The 24,604-nt window shown below is 30.7% G+C and overlaps 1 protein-coding gene across 4 annotated transcripts; it reads left to right on the top strand.

The window, feature by feature from the left end:
• Positions 1-1,007: 1,007 nt before the first annotated feature.
• Positions 1,008-24,100, top strand: LOC115891747 (casein kinase I-like). Of its 4 annotated transcripts, none has more exons than XM_030912295.1 (6): positions 1,008-1,154; positions 6,111-6,271; positions 13,423-13,744; positions 18,934-19,157; positions 22,599-22,745; positions 23,979-24,100. In XM_030912295.1, the coding sequence occupies exons 1-6, from the start codon at positions 1,087-1,089 to the stop codon at positions 24,035-24,037; spliced, it is 981 nt and encodes a 326-aa protein (XP_030768155.1). In that variant the 5' UTR covers positions 1,008-1,086; the 3' UTR covers positions 24,038-24,100. The 4 variants fall into 4 exon arrangements, with proteins under 4 accessions (XP_030768155.1, XP_030768153.1, XP_030768156.1 ...); XM_030912293.1 differs by having other exon boundaries at positions 23,983-24,092; XM_030912296.1 differs by having other exon boundaries at positions 1,022-1,154; positions 6,026-6,271.
• Positions 24,101-24,604: the final 504 nt, after the last annotated feature.

Below are 24,604 nucleotides of genomic sequence, written 5' to 3'. Positions count from 1 at the left end.
CGATAATTATTTTTGCGTTGATTATTATTACCGCGTATTGTTCTAAAATTGTCCATGTATATTCTTTTTGTAATTTTAAAGACTTACATTTTTTTGAATTGTATTATTTGTATTGTGTATTTTTTGTTGTTTGTATTTTTTTTGTGATTTTGTTGTTTGTGAGTGCTTTGTCGATGAAGCTGTTTTGGCTTTTTGTACAATAAAGCGTTGTTTGTTTGTTTGTTTTCTGATATTATTATGTACTTGATATGCGCTATACATCGGTACTAGTTTTGTACCTTTTTATTAACATTTTAATACGTTTTTTTCGTAATTAATTAGTATGATGGCACCGCATACACCATAAGCGTAGTCAAAACATTTATCAAAAATATAAATATCTTTTCAAGCAGCTAAGAAGAAATATGCCACTGCACTGTTTGGAGGTATGGTAACAATTTGGTCTCGTGTGTTATTAGTCCTTGTATTCTTTAGTCATTTTTTCGACATGAGTTTGTCAGAATGGAGGGACACTTTTTATTATTTATTATTCTATAACAGTAATGATTTGGCAGTCGGTGAACCATAAGTTAGGTTAATGTCTAACTGTAGCTCTAGCAATCAAAACATGCTGTAACCGTGTTTTGATTGCTTTAGTTTCACTCTTTTTTTTTCTCGTTTTTCTCTGATTCATTAAGGCGCATCTGATTGCTTTGAATATTTTGATTTTAAAATTAAATGTGACATCGACAACTGTCAAAATATGAAGTGCAAAGATATTAGGTTATATTATCATTTCGGCGGTAATTGAGGTTTAAAATACAGCATGCAACCATTGGACGACTTTTGTCCGCCAGGTTAAGTGCATGCATACCGCCGTCAATAACAAATTAAATCAATTTTCCACCGTCAATTACAGATATAGAAATACTGTGACGCCGGATGGCGGTATATTTTTGTATATACTCACAATACCGCCGGCGGTTATTTAGCCTTTGTGTATTTTATATAAAAAATCTTCTGTTTAAGAACATTTAAGCACCATACCTAAGTAAGTGAAGACATTAATTCATAACATTAAGATGGAGACCTTTTAAAGGCACAAAAATGATGAAAATACCGTACGCCCAACAACTATACCCACGATTGCCTTACCACAGCCTCCAATATATCGGGTAATTTATTTGATTTTAGACATAGAAGAAGAATATATAGCAGTTTTCCATTTAGGTGGTTTTTAACAACGTATATGCCACATTTCTTGAATCTAATCACGTTTTTAAGTTAAAATATTTTGAGAATAGTGATGACGTAGTCTAAATCATGTGCTGTGCTGGTCCACTTCTGTATTGAGCTTCAAATCAATGAGCTCTCCTCTGATATTCTCATTAAGTAAACCAGAACAGAAGGACGTAATGTCATACCTTTGTGGCGAGTTAATTTTTTGAAAAAAGTATAGGTTTTTCCCCAGTAAAAGCGAAATCTACAAAATAAAAAGTTTTTCCTAAACACCACTGTTTTTTTTTGAATGTAGTAACACCACTGTGTTAAATCGAAAGGGGAAGAGATATACTTCCTGAACATTTTTTTCCCTTTTAAGCCAATTTGTTTTACTAGTAAAATACCACTGACAAGTTGGTTTTGTTAAAAGCACAAACGCAATTTGTGGTGTTAACAAAAAATTATTTTTTTTATTTTGTAGATTTTTCTTCTTGTGGCGAAAAACTCAGACTTTTTTATAGTCCAAGAAAATAGGCCTTTAAATACGAAGTTTGGGTAAAAACTTGAATTTTTGATATAAGTTACTTTTGAAGATCTAGAAACAAAGAGTAAAGTTTTTTCTTAAATTCACCCCCGAGAAGGGGTGAAATGTAATAAATAAATAAAATTATTAAACGTTCTCCAACCCAGTGTGAGTACATATTATCAAAGTAAAACCTCTGACGAGGGGTATGGGGCACAAACTCACAATCTTTTAATGCTCACTTGCACCGTTTGTATAAACTTTGTTTAAAGGTTAAACAGTGATTAACTATACAGAGCCGCAGTCTGTTTCAAAATACCAATACTTGAAAACTAATTGGATAGCCAAGAGCAAATTTTAACAACTTTGAAAGAATATTTTATTTAGTAAAATTTCATTCCAGCATTAGCCTATTAATTAAAGTGTTTAGGTATTTTGTATTCCATTTGAAATTATTTATTTTACATACACACCTAGGTAGTATTTATAACTGAATTACAAAAAAAGATGCTTTTGAATTGAAATATGATTTAACAGAAAATATTGGTTGAGGGGAAGGTTGGTTAATTATTATAAGCATTACACTAAAGTTTAACACTTAAAGTTTATTAGAAATGTAAAAATATAATATAACGACAGTAGTAAAAATAATTATTTAACGTTAATACTGTATGACGGAAAAAAAACGGCGTCCAGTTAGCTTGCAAATGACGATGACATTCCTTATATAATTTTACATATAAAATAACAGCGATTTTCATTTCATAGCCATCGCTGACGCCGTTTATTAGATCTTACTGTATAAAATAATTCTACTCCTTTAGAGATACTAAAATTATCACAATTATTTTATGTTAATAATTTAAATAATAAAAATATTTTGAATCAGAATAGAGAGTTAAAAGACTATTTAGTACAAAAATCTAGAAAACTTATTAATCTATATAAACATAATTTATTGCATTCTCATTGGTTCTAGATATTTAGAACATAACAGCAAATAAATATTGTTTTCCAGTAAGTACGTTACACTTTTGAAATTCCAGTAAGGGTTAGATATATAGGATAAAAATCATATTACAGATTACAAAAATTTAAAAATATATTTTCCAATAAATAAAATTTTATCTGAAATAAACTGGCTTAGATACAGTGATTTTCTTTAATCCTTTAAGAATCTTTAATAAATTTAAGTTTCAAAATTTAATCAACAGCTCTAAGAGAAATCTATACAGGGTGGCGCACCTCATTCGCCTCGGTTGATTATACGAAAACGGAAAGATGTAGAAACAAAATATTTTATGGGTATATGTAATGTGCACAATTTAAAATTATTTTGAAATACACAGGGTGTTTCAGAACTAAGATCCATACCAAAGTTATATTTTTTCTTATGGAACACCCGGTATTTTATTTCATTTTTGGATTCTTGGGCCCAAAAAAGATGTTATAAGGGTTAAATATGTTTAAAATCTTTAGTTTTTGAGATATTTAAACATATTTAAATTTGCATGCTACAATAGAATAGACTATTAACACCCTGTTCATTACTTTTCAGAATTAATTCTTATGCTGAGTTTAAAGGTAGAGAAATAAACTTTACTGAAAAATGGTACTGGTTCCTTAAATTTATACAGGACTATCAAATGTTGCTGGTTTATTTTAATGATATATTTTATAAAAAAAACTTTGTTATTTCAAATGCAACGCCCTGTATTTTTTTAGATCAATCGAAGCAGATTGAAATGCTCTTTCAAACTATATTAGGGTTTCCTATACCTATCTAGCTCAGATTTTGAATAAAAAGCGATTTTTAAAAAAAATTGATGGCTGGTGTCGCCATGGCAATTTTCTAGTGACAGTTAGTAATTATTTTCAAAGTCGACATTAGTTTATGGACATTATTATTTATAATTTATAACAGTTTAAATAACTAAATATTCATTATTTTATCAAGAAAAATAAAGCAGTATCTGCTGGCGGAACGAATAGATATGTTACTATATAGTGATACTATTTTGTGAGGAAAATTGCTCAAGGGTTTATGCTCAAAGATATCCAAATAGGAATATTCCTGATAAGCGTTTCTTTGAAAAACTTCTTGTCCTATTTGGCAGAGCTGGTAGTGTGGTTTATAAAAAACTTATTAGATTAGGCAGAAACCTGTCGTTGGAAGTGAATAAAATGAATTTGCCGTAGTTGGCTATTTTATAGAAAATCCATATATCTCATCCGTCATCGTAAAATAATTCAAAGAACTACTTCTTCGTTTTTCTTGATAGAATAATATACAAATATTTAATAAATATTATTTATTAAACTACTGTAGGTAAATTAGATAAAAGTAATTACAATTTTATTAAAAGATCACTTTTTATTCAAAACATGAGCCAAATGGGTATAGGAAACCCTAATACAGTTTGAAAGATCATTTAAATATGCTTCGACTTATTTAAAAAAATACATAGTGTTGCATTTGAAATAACGAAGTTTTTATGTAAAGTATATATTTAAAATAGACCAGAAATTTTTGATACTCCTGTATACATTTAAGGAAGGAAGAACATTTTTCTGTAAAGTTTATTTCTCTACCTTTAAACTCAGCACAAGAACTAATTCTGAAAAGTAATGTACAGGGTGTTAATAATCTATTTTATTGTAGCATGCAAATTTAAATATCTTTAAATATCTCAAAAACCAAAGATTTTAAACATATTTAACCCTTATAATAAATACCTTTTTTGGGCCCAAGAATCCAAAAATGAAATAAAATACCAGGTGTTCCATAAGAAAAAATTACTTTGGTATGGATCCTAGTTCTGAAACACCCTGTACATTTTAAAATAATTTTAAATTGTGCACATTACCTCCCCACATATACCTACAAAATATTTTGTTTCTACATCTTTCCGTTTTCGTATAATCAACCGAGGTGAATGAGGTGCGCCACCCTGTATAATATCTTATTATAGTTAATCAGTGTTTAGCCTTTAAACAAAGTTTATACAAACGGTGCAAGTGGGCATAAGATGTTTAAAAAAAGATTGTGAGTTTTTTGTCCCCTACCCCTCGTCAGAGGTTTTACTTTAAATAACATTATTTTCTCAAAATTTCGGTAAAGGAGAAACGGTAAGGAAAAAAAGTTCAAACGAATGTTGTAGAGTGTTCAATTTAGCATAAAAATGGTCTCTATACTTTTTTTGCTCAAATCAAAATTAACCGAGATAGGGTAGTTAGAAGCTAGAGGACAGCTTTTATTGAAACATTTTTTTTTCAAGGTCCTTACCGTTTCTCTGAAATTTGAAAAAAAACACTATTTATATTTTTCACCCCTCTTTGGGGTGAATTTTAAAAAATCTTAATTGAAATTTATAATTTTTTAAACAAATTGAATAAAAAAGTTAAATACAGGGTGAATTTCCTACGATGTTCTCTATGTGTCGGTTAAATGGGGAAAGAATTGCAGTTTTGTGGAGCCATAACGCCTTTCAGATTTTTGAAAAAGTTCATGGCTTACTAGATATTTTGGCTATTTTAAAAATTAATTTAATAATGAAAGCCATGTTGGAACCACTCTATTGATGCGTGAGTATCTACATGCTTTTCTTCACTTGAAAAATTCATATTTACAATTTTTGTTTATTTTAATTTACAAAGTTTGGATGTAACAGCTTCACATTTCTGAGAGCAACGGCGCGACGATTGAACTTGTTTCCATGGTTAACTAAGTGAAATTGTTTAAAAATAATAAGAATTGGCTATAACTCAGTAATTTTTCGAAAAAAAAAATATTATAGCTTACATCGCTAAAAAGCTTAAAATGGCGCTTTTTATGAAGTCATGGCCAACTATGGTTTCCATTTAAAAAAACATATGTTTGTATCATATGTCAAAAATGACAGGCTTTAGAAAAAAGCGGAGGACACAATCTCATTAAGGATGGGATTATCTACAACGTTTATCTGAAAACTTTTGTCTAAAATAGATTATAATGAAATTAGGGACAATTTTTAAAATAGCCGGTTAATTTTGATTTGAGCAAAACATTTTTACACAGTCCTTATCGTTTCTCCGAAATTTCGAAAAAATAATTTCATTTATTTATTTTACCTCTTCTCGGAGGTGGATTTAAAAAAAGTGTCACTTTATATCAAAAATTCAAGTTCTTACAGAAACTTCGTATTTAAAAGCCTATTTTGTTGGACACTTAAGGATTAGAACAGAAGGGTTGTGGTATTTTTTTTTCGCTGACAATTTTTATCATAAAATTAACTTTCTTTGTATTCTTCTTCTATGTTCTAGAGTCGAAAAATCTTCCTCTTCCTAAAATGCATTCCGCTCACTCTTCCGCCTCGTCCGGAGGTCTAATGGTCGGGCCTAATTTTAGAGTTGGCAAGAAGATCGGCAACGGCAACTTTGGCGAGATTAGGCTAGGCAAGAATCTGTACAACAACGAACACGTGGCCATCAAGTTGGAGCCTCTCAAGACCAAAGCGCCTCAGTTACAGCTCGAGTACCGGTTTTACAAAATGTTGGGACAGCAAGAAGGTGAGTATTAACAAATATACTTCTAAAGAGAGTTATTCACACCATTCAAAGCTCTCCTTGAATTGACGCTACCAACCCAAAAACCCCAAAACGGCCTAACCCCAAAAAGCTTGTTTTGAGAAAAGTTGGAATAAAGTTTAGTGACAATAATGCTACTAGTTTAATTTTCGAATAATATTTAGTATAACAACCCAGGGTCGTTAAACAAAGTTGAAGAGGTAATATTTTGGCCAACTGTATAATAAATTATTTAAATGAAATAAAGGTACCTACGTTGTGTTAAAAATATTTTTTATTATTGTGATTGTTTATGGAAATTATGGAAATTTTATGTTTATTTATGTTTATTTGAGGAAAATCGGTTATGTAAATCAAACGCTCAATTTGTAAATAGTCCTACCTATTTTATTAAATGAAATGAAAGGAGTGCCGTACTTTGCCTGGAATTCACAAGTAAAAGAGCACGACAGAGAAAACCTTGATCACTATTCCAAAGAATCCATCTATGTTGTTCTGAACTTTAATAAAATAATAATACAAATACTGTCCTCATACCAAGGTTTGAGGTTTAAACACAGTTAAAACATTCATAACTGAAGAGATGTTGTTATTTAGCAGGTCTCCACCTGCAGGTACTGAGGTTCCTTTTACAACCTCCCGTTGAGGCTACTTCCGAATCTACTTTTACTAGCTAGAGATGATAAGGTTGGTGCCAATATCTTTAGACTATGAGTTATACCATTCTTTGGTTTTGATTGTTCTTTTGTATGCTACGATATTCGCTCAGGCACGGCTGGAAAATATTAGTACACTCAACAAGGCCACACTAAGTCATACTGATCGAAAAAAACCGGCACGAATGGACAGTAAACACAGACAGATTCTCTTTATATTTAATTTTAAACTAGAAATTATACACTGTATAAATCTAATCCATTAAATACGTACACATGTTATACCAAATCTTTGCCTTTGCCAAAGCTATTACCTAACATATTATCTGTTATTAACTGTTATTTGTCTGATTTCCTCTCTTCCTAGTTTGCGAATAATATTTTAAAAATCAATAATTTTATTTAGTGTCTTAAAAATTAATATTTTCAATTTAAAGAAATTAAACATATTTCTTTAAATTGAAAATATTAATTTTTAAGACACTAAATAAAATTATTGATTTTTAAAATATTATTCGCAAACTAGGAAGAGAGGAAATCAGACAAATAACAGTTAATAACAGATAATATGTTAGGTAATAGCGTAAATTAATTAATTCTTCGTAAATAGGTGGTTTTGATCATCTCAAATATTTTGATATTTTACTGCAAATATTTGCCTAAAGACCTAATGAATTAAAATTTATACATAAGTATACGTATAATAAATGTTGATTACTAAAACAAAATGTGGATTAGGCCATCTTTCTTTATGAATTTATTTGTAAAGTTAATATTAATTTTATTATATATTATATAAATTATTTAATTGCATGAAAACTATTAATGAAGCAAATTTTGTAGCTTAAAAGTTTTATTTTTATTTAGATACAAAATGAGTTTCATCATCATTTTCAGCTTATTTATTTATTTCCAATTATGGTGTAGACTCACTCACATATTTAGGTATTCACTTTGTAGTTGGGCCCACTGTTGTGTATTGTTGGTTATGCGGGCCCAAGTTATACCTGGTAATTTCCTAATATCATGGTCCTTTCTCAGGTTCGGTTTTCCTATAGGTCTCTTAATTCCTCGTGGATACCATGCTGTAATTTTTGTGGTCCATCTGTTGTCCGTTCTCATTTGCCACGTGTCCTGCGCATTGCCGTTTGAGGGATTTGACTCTGTGGATGACATCTATTACCTGGGTCTTTTGTCGTATCCACTTTATTCTTTTACGGTCTCTTTTGGTTATTCCCAGCATATTTCCCTCCGTTGAACGTTGTGCGACCTGCAGTTTCCTTATGATATCCGTTTTAAGTGTCCAGGTTTCGCATGCATAGGTCATGACTGATAGTACACATTGGTCGAATGTTTTATTATTTAGATTATAAATTATTATTACTTACTTATTTACCATACATATCATTCCGCTCAAATTTGCAAGTTTGTGGATTAGACTGTTTTTGAGCTGGTAGCCTCATTTATAAACACTTCATAACCATTTCGTTTTATTAAAAAATATATTTTAAACATTTGTTGGCAATATTCCCCTTATTTTGAATGTTAATCTACCACAATCAATTCCTAATGCAGTAGGATTTTTTTAGTGTCACAATAAATATTAAGAAAATAGGTTGATTATTGGAATACACACCCTTTTATCAGTCTTCATGTCATTACTAGAATGTAGACTGTAGAATGTATGGGAGGGTGGGGGGTTAATCACCTTGACCTTATAGATCTACTGTGTCCCCCTTTATTGAGTTATAATCCGTCATACAGTTTCAAGGTTCTGATAAAAACCAGTATCTGAGACGGTTTTATAGAGGTTAGTTCTCCATCTCTAACAATATTAGTTATACCAAAGTTCATGGCACGAACGGATGTCGTCTCAGCTCACTCAGTGATGAGGTGTTCTGGTGTTTCCCCATTTTCCCCACAGAATCTGGATTAGCCGTTATTTCTTAGCTTTAATCTACGGAGGTGTTCGTTGAGGAGACAGTGCGTCCTGTTAAAACCCCGTGACAACCCAAAGAATGTTCTTAAATCAAAGAAAATCTTTGATTTTTCTTGGTCGTAAGCTCTGAGAAATTATTATTGAGTATCTTAGACCGTTGGAGGTTTTCTTTTCCATGCTACGGAAGGAGTTTACCAGGTTCTTGTATTCCGATTTAAGTTGGTTTCCACTTGGGAAGCAGAACGATTCTGGTTTAGTTAGTGGAGTGTTTGTGAGAATTGATTGCTTACAATACGGTTCGTTCAATTCAATCGTGGCCAGCAAGGATCCATAAAATTTGAACGAATATCCGTAAAAAAGAGTCGTAATTGAATCGGATCACAATGTGACTAGTTCGTTTCTGCGACGCGGCGGTGATATAGGCATAGAGATAGTCGGGCACTAATATTTAGACTTGAACAAAAGAATAAGATGCAAACTATTAGTGGAGTGTTTTATGAACCAGTATATTTCTGGAAGGATGCTGAAGTGCCTATTGGTTCGGAGTATTTAGTTTTCAGCCCAAATACTACTATTGCTGCTTTGGTTTTTGAAGCATCAGTATACCACGTTATGGTATGGTCTTTTACCTGCTCAACAAACGTTTCTCTCTTCCAATCCTTTTTATTGCTCAATACTATAGTGAGATGTAGTTGTACTTTCTTGGTATGTCATCCACTCGGAGTTGGAGGAGTATAATTTCCTTTTTGGGGGTATTCCAAGCCCCTGACCTGAAAATTCTCCAGTACTGTTTCCATCAATGCCCGACACTCCTACAGCGTCAGTGATACGGAGTTCGCTTTCGATATCTCACAGGGTGTAATGTTTGATTGAGTACAATCTTCATGTTTCTCCCGAGCGATCATGACTATATCATCTGCATACTCTATGCAGTGTATTCCTGCTAGAGTTAATCTATCTAGTAGTTCATCCACTACCAAGCTCCGCAGTAAGGGGAAGTTACTTCATCTTGTGGAGTCCCTTGTGTCGTTTTAACGGCCACACGTTTGGTACCCATCTGAGCCTTTGCTGTCTGTGTTGGCAGCATTTTCACAGTTTATTTATTTATTTATTTTATAAACGCCAGAGACATTCAACAAAAAATATAATTTGAACAGATAATAGATAATATAAAAATTATACAAAATACAGAAATAATGGATTCCATAAACTAAAAAAAAATAATAATGAGAAAAAAATAACAAAGGCCAAGCATAGTCTACAATTCATTCCTGAAAACAATTACATTTCTAGCACGGTTTTTAAATATACTTAAGGGTTTTACAAAAATCATCCAAGTCGTACCCATTCACACTTCTGGAAATTCTATTTGCAGGGCAATTTTGTGCATAAAAAGTTGAATATGTTCTTAAGTGCAGCAACGATTGTGACCTCATATGTCTTGGAGCAACGTGAAAGTCGAAATTTGCCAAACAATCTGGTGAATCGATACGATTCGATATTAGTTTGTAGAAAAAAACATAGAGCCAGATAATCCCATCTAAGCTCCAACTTTTGGAAGTTTAGATACTCTGAAGTCTCCATCATATTCAACAGAATGTTATTCTTACTAAGGAAGAAATTCATATATTTTAAAAACTTTTTCTCAATTTGGAAAAATCTACTTTTATGTGTTTCATAATGTGGCATCCAGATTATGAAAGAGTACTCCAGTGATGATCTTACTAGGCTGTTATATAATGTTATTACTGAGGACGGGTCTAAAAAATCTTTGGTATTTCTAAAAATAAACCCCAAATTCCTGTTTGCCTTCGATATTAAATTGTCATAATGGTTGTTAAAATTTAATTTGTAGTCAAGCGATATTCCAAGATCCTTAACAGTGTACACTCTGATTAAGTTGGTGTTATTAATAGTATACGTTACATCCAACTTACTTTCGCCCCTAATAAAAATAATAAAAGAGCACTTATTAATGTTTAATTTGAGTTTATTGTCCACACACCAGTCATTGAGTAGATCAATATCACTCTGCAGTTCTATAGAGTCTGAAATAGTTTTTATGTCCCGGTAAATCTTTAAGTTATCTGCAAATAATAAGTATCGACTAGTAAAATTATTTCCTATATCGTTTATAAAGATACTAAATAAAATTGATGCAAGATGGGAACCTTGCGGCATTCCAGAGAAAACTGCATAATGATTGGACAAACTTCCCTTTACTTTCACTTGCTGGGTTCTGCCTGTAATGTAGGATTTAAAAAAATCACATAAGGGACTACGAATACCATAGGCATGTAATTTTACTATTAGAATTTCGTGATCCACTAAATCAAAGGCTTTACAAAAATCATTGTATATTGAATGGACTTCGGTTTTATCGTTCATAGATTGCAGAACAAAATTTACGTACGGAAACATGTTCGAAGCCGTAGATCTGCCTCCAAAGAAACCATGCTGATTAGTTACAATAATATTTTTAAAACAATTAGTTAATGTTGGAATTAACATTTTTTCAAGTAATTTTGGAATGGCAGACTGAATGCATATTGGACGATAGTTACTGATGGATGATTTGTTGCCGGATTTGAAAACTGGAGTGACAAAGGAATGTTTCCAGTCAATTGGAAATGCCCCAGTAGACACACAGCGATTAAAAATAAAACATAGAGGTTCACAAAGGCTTACTGCACATTCTCTTAAAAACAGATTGGGAAGACCATCAGGTCCAGGTCCTTTGTTGATTTTTAAACTTAACATAGTACTGAGCAGATCATCATATTTAATTTCAATATTAGATAGGTTAACATCGATTTCAGAGGTAAATGTATTTTGCATATTTGAATTTTGACTTGACTTATAGACATTTCCAAAGTAATCCGCAAACAGATTGCTAATTTCCAACTTATCATATGCAACTTTATCGTCCCAGGTCATTTTGTAAGGTAGCTCCTGACAATAGTTGTTTTTATTTTTAATGAAATTCCAGAATTGCGATGAGTCAGACTTAATACTCTGTTCAGCTCCTTTTACGAAATTGTTATAACAAGTCTTACTTTTAAATTTACAAATTTCGCGCAAAGATGAGAATTCATAGTAATAATGTTCATCTAATGTTTCCTTATATAGCTTATGCATGGTCTTTTTCTTTTTGATGGTATTAATTAAGTCTTTATTAAACCATGATGGAAAGGTACTTTTTTTTAAACAGTATTTAGGGATACACTTCTCAATTACATCATATACAATTTCGTAGAAAACCGACATAATTTCGTCAATATTTTTTAAATTATAAATCACTGTCCAATTTATATCTAATAACATATTATTCAATTGTCCATAATTCGCTTTTTTAAAATTATAGAAATATTGTTCTTTATCAGGACACACTCTTGATGTTGTTTCTATAGTTAGTCCTATTGCCGGGTGATAAAAATCTTCATTTACGAGGGGAGTACATTTATTAACTGTTGTTTGAATGTTAGTTAGACAGAGATCAAGTATGACACCAAAAGTGTTTCTAATATAATTTAATTGAAATAATCCTAAAATTGACAACTCATCACAAAAGGCAATTTCTTTTAAAGAAGTGGCATTTTTTGCACATTCGTCAAGAGGATCCCACTGTAAATTCGGTAGATTATAATCTCCGAAGATACAAGTTTTACAGTTAGTATATTTACTCATAATATGACTGACGTCTGACATATGATTTGTGTAACTTTCTAAAGGAGAGTTTGGTGGTATATAAGTACAACCAACTATGTATTGACAACGGTTATATGTAAAATGAATAAAAACTTGTTCAACATTATTGTTTGTGGAAGATGTTTCCACAGCATTAAAAGTGTTCTTACATGCTATTAGGACTCCCCCTCCGCGATTTTTAGAGCTTGTAGTGCTGCTCCTATCTTTCCTGAATACGGAATATGAAGAGTCCACCAATTCACCATCGTTAAAATTCTCGTTCAGACCACTTTCACTCACACAAATAATATCATAATCCGAAATTGCAACTGATAACAAATAGTCCCTGCACTTGGTGCGAAGGCCGCGAACGTTTTGATAACAAACTGAAATTGATTCTTTATTGCCACCTCCGCCATTCAAAAATTTGTCTTCTCAACTATCCGTGGACTGCCATTCACATATTTGATTGTTTTGGTAGAACATCTTTCTTCTTGCAATTTTCTTAAATCCTCTCTCGCCTTTCTCAAATGTTCCTGCTGCATCCTCGTCAAATCAGACTTGAAACTTGGACCAGAATAATTTTCTAATAATGGTTTGGCACGAACAAGTCTCAGTGCATCCATGGAAGAGTTCATTATAACTTTTACTGGTCTTATCTTTCTTTATTGAATCTTTTGAAGCGAAAAGTTTTGATACCATCAATTCTATATTAACAAAGCAATTCTGTATAAAAAACAATCCGAGGATCATTGACACCAAGACACGTGAAATCATCCCATCAGTAATCTGAAATAATTGCCAGAACACATTAATTTTAATAAGACCAATATATTTTAGTTTATTTTTAGGTGTACCCAAGGTTTACCATTTAGGTACGTGCGGCGGCCGGTACAACGCCATGGTGATGGAACTGCTAGGTCCCAGTCTCGAGGACCTGTTCACTTTGTGCAGTCGGAAATTCCGTTTAAAAACGGTCCTGATGATTGCAGATCAGCTCTTGACCCGCATCGAGTTCGTGCACTCGAAACGATTGATCTTCAGGGACATTAAGCCGGAAAATTTTTTAATTGGCCGATCCAAATCGAAAAAAGAGAAAATTGTGCATATCATCGATTTCGGCTTGGCCAAGGAATATATCGATCCCGAATCTGGAAAGCACATACCGTACAAGTGAGCGATGCGTAAAATATTTTATATATTGCCAATTCTGGTGGTTTTAGTCGACTGCGATATCCTCTTTTTTTTCTGAATGAATGTGCATTTATTTTTATCCACGTGAAAGGACGTTTTAATTGCTTTTCTAAATTGAATTCGGTTTTTTAGGAAATTTGATATAGGAAAATAAAATAAAATATGACGGGAAAATGTTATGAGAGAGTTTATTAAAATGTTTGAACTGCCTTTAGAAAAAATGGTATACAGAGTGTTTCAAAAAACATGTGCCATCTCTCGTGGGGAAATTCCTAACGTAAAAATAAGACTTATTTTTCATATCAACATAGGTCCGATTTTGTTTTGTTTCGTAGCTACAGGGTATTAAAATCTTAATAATAGTTAGATTTATTATAATTTCCTTCCAAGAACTTTTAGTGATTCAAATGAAATTTTGAAGGTAAAAGTTACTATAAGTGTTACATATTTTAATTCTATAAAAGTGTCGATAAATTCATCAGGGGCGTGCATATGGTGTATTTTAAAAATTTTGATGATTTTTTAACTAATATGTAGCTAAATTATTTGACTTTTTAGTATCTCTTTCTAAATTAAAAGCGAAAGTTCCCATCTGTCAATTATACGAGGGAAAACAAAATGTTGATATTTTGGTGAAAGTTTCAAAACATCCTGTGGAATATGTTAAGACAGCAAGGAATTTAAAAATTATTTTATCATCTAGGTACATCCTTGTTCGATAGTTTATTCTTTGGTTCACTTCAATAGAATTTTTTTGTTGGAGATATTAGCTTTTTTGAAAAGACAATAACATTTTCTCGTAATTTTTACATTAAAACCATGTTTTTGCCTTTGGTTATAATCAACAGACCTAGGAAGTGGTTGAAATCATAACATGGAGATGTTTCGTTGCACTGTGTAGTAGATTACTAATTTTTTTTTTAATTATTAAATTAGTATTTATAACATTTCTGTTACAAAAGTTAATTTCAATTTCATATTTTTACTTATTTTTAATACCGGATAATCATAAACACACATATTATGAATAATAAAATTTACCTCTACAACTCGAAAGGTTTTGCTTCGAACTTTGATAAAATGTTTCTCTCTAAAATAATGTTAATAATCTTAAACAAAATCGTAATATGGAAGATTCACGGAGATGGCAAGTTAGACGTTCATGGACAAGCGGATTTTTATATAAAAGCACTTGATCCATTTTTTTAAAATATTTTCAGCATTATAGTGTTGCCGCATCATTTGAAAAGTGGTAGCATATTTCTTATTTTAAATGGACCACCCAGTATATTATTACGTTTTTGAAAACATCTTTTATATCTCATGATTTTCTATTATACTAACCTATACCTATAGAATGTGAGTCAAACTCTCTCTTTTACTTGATAATAAGATGAAAGACTCCATATTTTTTTTAATAATTGTCACTGTCATTTGATTTGGGGTTATAATTTTATTGACAAATATCGATCAAAGTCCAATTTTCTAAACAATCTGAACTGATCTCAGACACACCCTAAAACCTTTGAATAAGAAGACTAAGGAAGGAGCATAATGCTATCCATGTATTCATGCATGGTGGGCGGAAAAAGCACTCTAGGGTGGGGATCCTTGACAGTTCTGTTTGACGATTCATTTGACACATTTGAATTTGATTTGAAATTTTGTAGATTTGTCAGTCTTTACGGAGCTTCTTTTATGTTATTTATTATTTATTCTACTACTGATAGTTTTATAAAGGTAGTAAATCTAGATGAAAATTGTGGCAGAACTTAAACTAACAGTGACACTATCGCGATTTATCGAAAAAGACTCTAAAATAGTTGGTTGTGTAGCGTGCGGTAGATCTCGGCAAAAATTGAGTGGAATAATGGAACAACTTTTCGCTAGGAAGTGACTATATAATATACATACGTGTAGTAAACCGATCATTTATGAAATTTACTTAAATTAACAAAATTATATGTTTTTCTTGCATTTTAGCTTTTATTTATTACTTGTCAATGATTAGGTGTCAAAGAATTTAGATACCTTAATTTGACTTACCTGCTTCAGTAGCGTATCGGATGTTTGTGTTAATAAATACTTATTATAACTTATCTATTTTTATTAGAATTATATATTTTTATAACAATTTTAATAATTACCAACATTTATTCACAACGTAAAATAAAACAACAAATTATTGAGTCTACCCCACGTCTACCCTACATCATAGTTTTACATTTTTTAAATAAAATTAGAACGACACTGATAAAGCGGAATTTAAGTCGGCCATATTTGAGGCCCAAGGGTTTAGGTACCTAAGATTTTTGATATGCTCCTTCCTTAGTCTTCTTATTCAAAGCTTAAAACTCATATTTGACAAATAATGATGACGTAACGGTGAACGATGACTGAACAGTTTTTATCTCTAATAGTTTTTGAGAAGATAAAAAATAATACATGTGTAAAATTGACAAAAACATGAACGCAAATAAGCATTTGTAAAATCATGAATTAAACAATTTTAAAGTTAAAATTTGGGGTAGGGGAGAGTTACCTAACTTGGAACGGTCTCCTAAGAAGAGAGTAATTTTTTTAAGACATAGTAGTCTTGCGGCGGCATCTATTTGTGTTAGTAAAATGTTAATAGTACGGCCATCTATCAGATAGAAGATGGCTTGTCTAGTCATACTTAGGGGTGTAGAGTGGACAGCCGGTTTTTAATTTTTGGAAGATTTTTAAAAATATTTGCTAGCAGGACAACTTCGTATACTAACTTGATGGTAAGTAGCTTATACCTTTTAAGGTCGCCTGTTATAAGTGTGGTTTACTGTAATAATATTTCCAGAAAAAAAATTGCAATAGGTTGTGTTTATAAAATAGGATATATTTTTTTATGAATCAGTGCATATTTCTCAAGATGGGACAATTCAAATTTCTTAAGTTGGGACGTCCCAACTTGGGAAGCTGTTTAATTTTGGATAAAAACTTGTTCTTCCAACGTTTTTTTTTTCATTTCAGATGCCTCCGACAAATCGTATTTTTCGTATTTTTATAAGTAAAAATTATTTAGTCCTTTACCGATAGCTAAAGACAAAGAAACAGCTAGAAGATCATCATTGAAGTCTACTATTTTGACAGAGTCCCATACAAAAACCAACTGGAGGCCAAGCAGACGCCAAAAGTAAATAAAATAATAAACAGTGTTAAAAATATACTTTTCAATGAAGATCTACGTGCCCAAGGTGTAAGGGAACAAGTGTAAGAAAACAAACAACGCTGCAGTTAGAATAAAATTGACTGCAACGTAAAGAATGTTACTGGTGAAGATGACACAGCATGTACCGTCTGTGGAGATAATTATATGAAGAGTGGAGAAGACTGGTTTAATTGCCATAAATGTTCACAGTAGGCTCATGAGTCTTGTGGAATCAGGGATGATTTGTATTTCACATGTGCCCATTGCGAAAAATAATGTCCCTTCTTAGGCAACCTCCTGACTCGTTTTAGGAGACAAGCTTCCTAAGATGGGACAAAAACTCTTTTTTATAAATCAGGGAATTACATGTTTTTTGTTTTTTCCATACGTCATTTTTTGGCCAAAGTTTGTTGGCTATGGGGTATAAGTTTTGTTTATTTACAAAAACTTGTTTTATTTTGATTAGCTATTAAGATATTAACTTTTTAATAAAGGCGTCACATCTTACTCTCCACATAAGTTAACGACAGTATATTCGATCTGCCTAAATAAACCGATTCGATATTACACAGAGAGAGCAAAAATATTATTTATTTCCGTTTGTTATAATATTGCTCAAATCTTTGTTAGGTCTGAACTCTAATTGATACTTATAAAGTTTGAATATTTGTCATGGTATAGTAAACGCCACGAATGTTTGGGAGTGATTCATCGGTCGCTACCATGTGAACTAATCTGTTCAAGGTCACATAAAACTTAATTCCAGTGCCGTGGTGTTTCAGGTCATATAATAATCAATATATAATCTGTTGTAATTTGTTGTTTTTAACTGTCAAAGTCTTGTCAAAACATATATTTGGTTATAAATATATAAATGGTGTGCTTGTAGTGCGACCAATGGACTGACGCACAAAAACGAATCAATCAAAGAAACGCGATATAGTATCGTCTTTATCAATCACGCTAACATTTTAGAATAAGTAGGAGGAGCGCAGGCAGATGATTAGACTGGGCCTTTCAAAACCTACGTCTGCGGTAAAAATTTACGTTTTTAATGTGAAAATGATAGCGCGCGTGTCGATTCTAATTTCATCAAGCGATGAGTCACTCCCAAACATTCGTGGCGTTTGCACTAACGATTTTCTTTAAACGAAAGAATTATAATAGAATTATTAACTTTTAAATAGCTTTACTGAAGAAATAAGAAGGTTTAGGTACAATAACATGATATATCATTAAAAAGCAATTTTATTTGGGTTTCGATTTTTTAAATTATATACATAGATTTGAATTTAAATAACAATAATTTCAACGGTTTTGTAACAAACGGAAATAATTGTTTTTTCTGACCTGCCTGTTTTGATATTCAATCAATTGAGAGTTCGAATGTTTAGACAGATCGAATATGTCGACTTTCCTTAACGTATGAACTAAATTTTAGCTTTGAATATGTCGAATTTATGATTTAATCAATCAAGATTTTATTTTTGTCAGTTTTACACATGTTTTATTTTATTTCAAAAACTATAACATTGATTGGAATAAGTTAGCATAATGGAAAAATTTTGAGATATGAAAGTAGTTTTGAAAAATATAATAATATACCGGATGTTCCAGAAAATAACAAAGATGGTACCACTTTTAGTATGAAGCGACAATATTGTATTGCTAAAAATAATTTTAGACAGATAGAGCAGGTTTTTTTATACAAATATCCAAATTTTCAAAAAAATCCTATCACCGGTTATCAATATATAACAATATTTTTATTATAACATTATTATTTAAAAAAACACATCTGTTACAAAATTCACCTTTATTATATATTTTTTATATTATTTTTAATATCGGTCTATCATAAACACACGAGTTATGAATAATGAACTCCATTTCTACAACGCAAAAGTTTAAATATCGCTACGAACTCCGATAGAATGTTTCTCTCTAAAAATACGAAAGGTAAATTTAATTTTGAATTCCTTAGGGAACATAAATCATTAACTGGAACGGCAAGATATATGAGCATAAACACGCATTTGGGAAGGGAGCAGTCTCGACGAGATGACCTGGAAGCGTTGGGCCATATGTTTGTCTATTTTCTAAGAGGGTCGTTGCCGTGGCAAGGTCTCAAGGCCGACACGCTGAAAGAACGCTATCAGAAAATCGGAGATACAAAGCGAACTACCCCAATTGAATCGTTATGTGAAGGTAATTTAGTCCATCTTAAATACATTAATTAAATTTTTATTTTTAAGATAAAAAACGAGATTTGGTATGTTAGTATATGACATAAAGTAGGATTGATTGACGTAGTCAATTGTTTTTGGTCACTTCCTGTTTCACCAGAAATGACTATAGTACAATTCTTTTAAAAGTTCCTCAATATGGCCGACCTAGTTACGAAAATTGGTAATTTTTTTTAATGGAAAATAAGTTGGCGTTAGCGAATTCAGAAATTATTTACACTTTGGTTAACAATAACATTTTTCAGGATTGTCATGTTGACGTTTAAGTTAGGTTATTAGTTGGTTGTCATAAATCATAAATAAAAACATAGATTTTTGAAATTATTTAATAAGAATAAAGGTATTTTACCGCAGATCCGAAGAGATTTTACTTAAAGGTATTTTATAAACTTTCTCAGTTATTAACTCCCCTGTTTCTTATATTTCAGTTAAAGGGACGTAAGAACTATAGGAAGTGAATTTTTGTTTCCATGTTTTGACGATATCTGATAGTTCCTAGAATTATCAGGATTATTGAATAATTATAGTTGTTTAATAAGTGAAATTAATAGAAGACTTGGAAATAGGATGATGCGTTTCATGTTATAGTTGATAGATCACCCCATTTCTCTTAATTTGTTTTTATTTCAGTACAGTTAATCACAAACTGAATTGATGTGTGCAAAAACAGCTTTATTTTTTCAAACATCTTATTTAAATAGTTCTTTTATATACTGTTAAACTGTAACAACTACAAAGTCTTTAGCAAAAAGTTATAAGATAATAAATTTTGTAGATATAATTTATGAAAATTTATATATAAGGATTAGAACACAATCCTTTGAGGGAAAAAAATACTGAAAAACTCATTAAATATACTTGATTAAAAATAACAACATACATAAACAGTCATCCATGCAAATAATCAGAACATTATCCACATTATACCTTTATTAAATTTGTGTTCACACTCCTGTCAAGGAAAGCCAGAAATGTTTGTTTAAATATTAACTTATTTTAAATTGACAGAAACACATCAGAATATATCAACAACCACAACTATAGGTTTGGAATCAGTACTAAATTTTATACCTAGTAATGCGTCAACTAACAAGTATAGGATAAAAAAGAATTATTAATATAGAGTGTACTATACGATGTTCTGCTTATTTATGAAATGACTTACCTTTCAAATGTGAGGAATACTAGTAAAATAAAACATAATTTTTGGTTTGGTTTGGTGTTTGATATTCTAACTACATCTATTACAAACCTTAAGTGCTTTTAGTGAGTAACTGTATTTTTTATTATTGTTTGTGTATCCTGTAAAGTAAAAAAAAAATATATATTTCAAGAAATATAAAACAATGCAATATATATATATATATATATATATATATATATATATATATATATATATATATATATATATATATATATATATATATATATATATATATATATATATATATCAAACAGATTCATAAATACTATACTTACAATTGTACATATTATATATTTCAAGTGTTATTTGATCTTTGGTCCCATTACCAAAATTACCTTATTTAGATCTTCCCTACTAGCTGAACTTTTAAACCTGTTTTAAACTTTCTTTATATTTTAAAACTAATTTACAACAATCTGTAATGCCCGCGCTGTTTCCTAAAATCAATATAAGTTTTAATCTATTTATTATCATATACATCTTAAAAACCTGAAAATTACTGATACGAGCAAACTTCTCAAAATAATTAGAGACCTTTTTACAAACATCTGGACTAATTTATTTTCACGAATTTCTGGACGAGTCAATGTTTTCTAATACGTTTTTAAGCATTTTACACATTTTTTGAATATCTTCCAGCCTATTCCTCAGTTCTTGATCGGTGAAAAGATTATTTATAAGTATATAATTAGGCAGGCTGCAGGTTAAATAAAAGAACAAAATCAAGTAGAATTTGTGAATACAAACTCAAAAAATAATGAAAATATTTAGAAAAAGGAACCGTAAACGTCAGCCAAGTGTCAGAGTTCAATTAGATTTACCACATATTATCAATTTGAACGATTTGAACTACAGTCGATTCCAGTATAGAGATTTTCGTTTTTAAGCCTCCCATTCTGAAGTCCGCCATATTGGGAAGTGTCAGGTGAAAACAAGTATATAACTGTTGATTTTTAAATGGCAATCTCGCTATATTTTTACTTTATTCTGAATCTGAATTGAGGGGTGTCCAAACCAAACCAAACCAAACCAAACCAAAATATCATTTTAATGCAAAACGATTGCCAATGACTGCGAGGAAGACTGTCTATGACTGCTATGTAATTATTATATTCGACTGCCGCAAAACTGCCAAGAAAATGTATATGCTATTTCAATAGTGAGACAACCCTCGCTCCAAAAATCGTATTTTACATTTTAATCTAGAGTGCTGCGAATGTTTTCAAAACTCTAATTTTTAATCAAAGAACCTTGGAAAAAGACATTAGATCCATGGATTAGATAGTCTAATGTTTTTCGTTGTCCTGGTCGGTTAAAAGATGCCAAAATCGTATTTTTAATCATATATCATTTTTTCAAATGGGACCAGGTTGGCTCTTTAGCATATTTGGAAAAAGCATTTTTTGGTACCACACACTTGGTATTTCGAGTCCAATTGTCGTTATGAACCGCATGTTACAATTTCAAATCAACCATATCCGAAAATGTCAAAAGTTGAGATATGATACGTCATTCTATTCAGAGTGTCATTTTCTATTGAATAAAGTAAAAATATACCGGGGGTGCCATTTAAAAATCAAAAGTTGTAGTCATTTTCGGTGAAACAGGAAATGACCAAAAACAATTGAATACGTCAATCAATCCTAATTTATGTCATATACTAACATACCAAATCTCGTTGTGTTTATCTGAAAAATAAAGAAGTTATAGGGGTGAGCCTCTTTTGGGACGCACCCAGTATAGAGTTACTGATTTGATTTTAGTAAAATAATTTTTGGCATTCGTTGGTATAATCTGCGCCATTAAATGTGATAAAAATAAATAAAAAAAAACGATAAAAAATGTAATCAAAAACTTTGTAAAAAGATATTTTAATATAATTAGTCATAATACTAAAAAAATTGTCTAATAAAAATTATATTTTTACAACTGTACACGAACATATTTATTTATTATTAATTTTGGTGATAAATAAATATAAATTAATATATTAATAAAAAAACTTTTCTTATAGAATTCTCTTTTATTTTTTTAATATTGTTAATATTGAACCATCATAAACACACAAGTTATCAATAATGATCTTCATCAGTGCAACCCCAAAGAAAGTTATAAATCCCAATCCAACTACAACTACAACGCGAATATTTTTTTAAAATTTGTTGATAAATATTTATATTAAAATTTTACATCTCGTAGGTCAACCTGATGAAGTAGCTACTTATTTAAAATACGTACGAAATTTGGATTTTTTTGAAACGCCAGATTACGACTATTTAAGAGGCATGTTTAAAGAGCTGTTCAATAAAAAAGGGTTTCCAGAAGATGGTGTCTTTGAATGGACAGGTAATTTCAAACTAATCTTACACTGTAACGATAAACCGTCGTATCACTCAAGTTTTTATCCCTTATTGGAGAGTTTCTAAAAAGATCAACACTGACTTTCACAATAGTTAAGAGTCTCTATCAATCTATGTTTTTTGTTTCTAATACGTTTTTCTTTTTTGTATTTTTAGTAGTTAATAAATAAATACAAGCGGAATATACTTCATCTAAAAATCATTATCTAGCGGAATGATTATTAAGTCTAGTTATTTCGGTAAAATCGTAACAAATGCATTATTACATTTTTAGCATGGTCTATTATGTACTCCAAAAACATCCTATATGGGTTTTTCGCCACTGCAAGAAAATCTACAAAATAAAATAGTTTTTTTTTGTAAACACTGCTGCGTTAATCCAACGGAAACTACTTGTCAGCAGTTATTATTATTATATCACAGATAAACAAACTTGCCTAACGAACAAAAAAAATGCTTAACGTTTTGGAAAATTTATCCCTTTTCGTTGTCGGAAGCAAAAAAATACAAAGAATAAAGAAAAAAACTATTTAAAATATTTAAATGCAACTATTCGGCAACACTTTAGCTTTTTTAAAACAGATACGTCTACAAAAACCGTTAACGTTCTGTTAAAATGACATTATATCAAGTTAAACTTCAAAATTAACAATTACTACCTAATTAATAACAATTACTTAATAAGGTAAAACCAAAAAGCCTCAAAACTTTCTGCATTATTATTTTTAATTTGTTTTTAGTTTTTGCGTATGTTATGTTTATTTATGTTATGTTCTTTAAAAACAAAGAAAAACATTGGATAAAAAAAACATTGGCTTGATTTGGAAATTTGCCTAACGAACAAAAAAAGCTTAACATTTTTTTGTTCGTTAGGCAAATTTGTTTATCTGTAAACCTAACTACTGACAAGTAGTTTCCGTTTAGCGCAGCAGTGTTTACAAAAAATAACTATTTTATTTTGTAGATTTTCTTGCAGTGGCGAAATACACATATAGAATTTTTTTGGAGAGATAAATCCGCCACATAGGTACAAATATTTTTTACCATTATGTACTGTATTAACTTTAGTTTAAATATTAAATATGTATTAAATCTTTTGATAAGCTGAAAAATGTGTTCTTACTTAACATAAATAAGCAAATCAGCTGAAGTAAGAGGCTTATTATGAATGAAAATTTAAACAATATTTAATTGTATAGTTATACTTGTTTTCTTTTAGATAGAGTGTCGTGGCTCAACGCCGAAGAGAGAAAGGAAGTTCATAAAACCAAAACCTAATTTCAAGGCACTTCTTGATTTGTTTGTTTGACAGTGTTTTAATATACAATATTTAATTGTCTGACTTTTTTTTTTTTTTTTGTAATATACACATATTTCTTGTACAAGGTGGCGCTTCTCCGGTGGTTACTTAATAACATTTTTACGCATCAATTTTTGTGTAATGGAATACCCATGTGGAATACCCTATACAGGGTTGTTCACCACATACGACACGGAGTATTGTAGCTAAACGACTAGATTTTTAAAAATTGTAAGTTTTGAGTTCGTTGAAGGACTATTAGAGCTACAATTTAAGAATATTTTTACAAGATACAGAGTGTCCCAAATAAATAAAAAATATCAAAGTTGTACTTTTTAAATGGAACACCCTATATATTATTACATTTTTAGTTTCTACGATTAAAATAAAGGTAATTTTGATTAAGGTTTATTGCACTTAGACCTTACCGTTTTTGGAATATTTTCAATTTTATGAAATTGCAGTAAAAATTTTAAGGCTTCATTTCTCCGAGGGTATCGAAGTTTTTAATACTAAATATTTCCTGAAGTTTATTTATTGATCAG

Source organism: Sitophilus oryzae, unplaced genomic scaffold, assembly GCF_002938485.1.
Source record: "Sitophilus oryzae breed Bouriz unplaced genomic scaffold, Soryzae_2.0 scaffold_1193_pilon_pilon, whole genome shotgun sequence".
Taxonomy (NCBI): domain Eukaryota; kingdom Metazoa; phylum Arthropoda; class Insecta; order Coleoptera; family Curculionidae; genus Sitophilus; species Sitophilus oryzae.
This window is presented reverse-complemented; position numbering and strand designations above follow the sequence as displayed.

Coding starts and splice junctions, on each gene's coding strand:
- LOC115891747 (XM_030912293.1), top strand. CDS start 1,087: ATGATGAAAATACCGTACGCCCAACAACTATACCCACGATTGCCTTAC. Junction 6,272..13,422: donor AATGTTGGGACAGCAAGAAG/GTGAGTATTAAC, acceptor GTTTATTTTTAG/GTGTACCCAAGGTTTACCAT. Junction 19,158..22,598: donor AATTGAATCGTTATGTGAAG/GTAATTTAGTCC, acceptor TACATCTCGTAG/GTCAACCTGATGAAGTAGCT.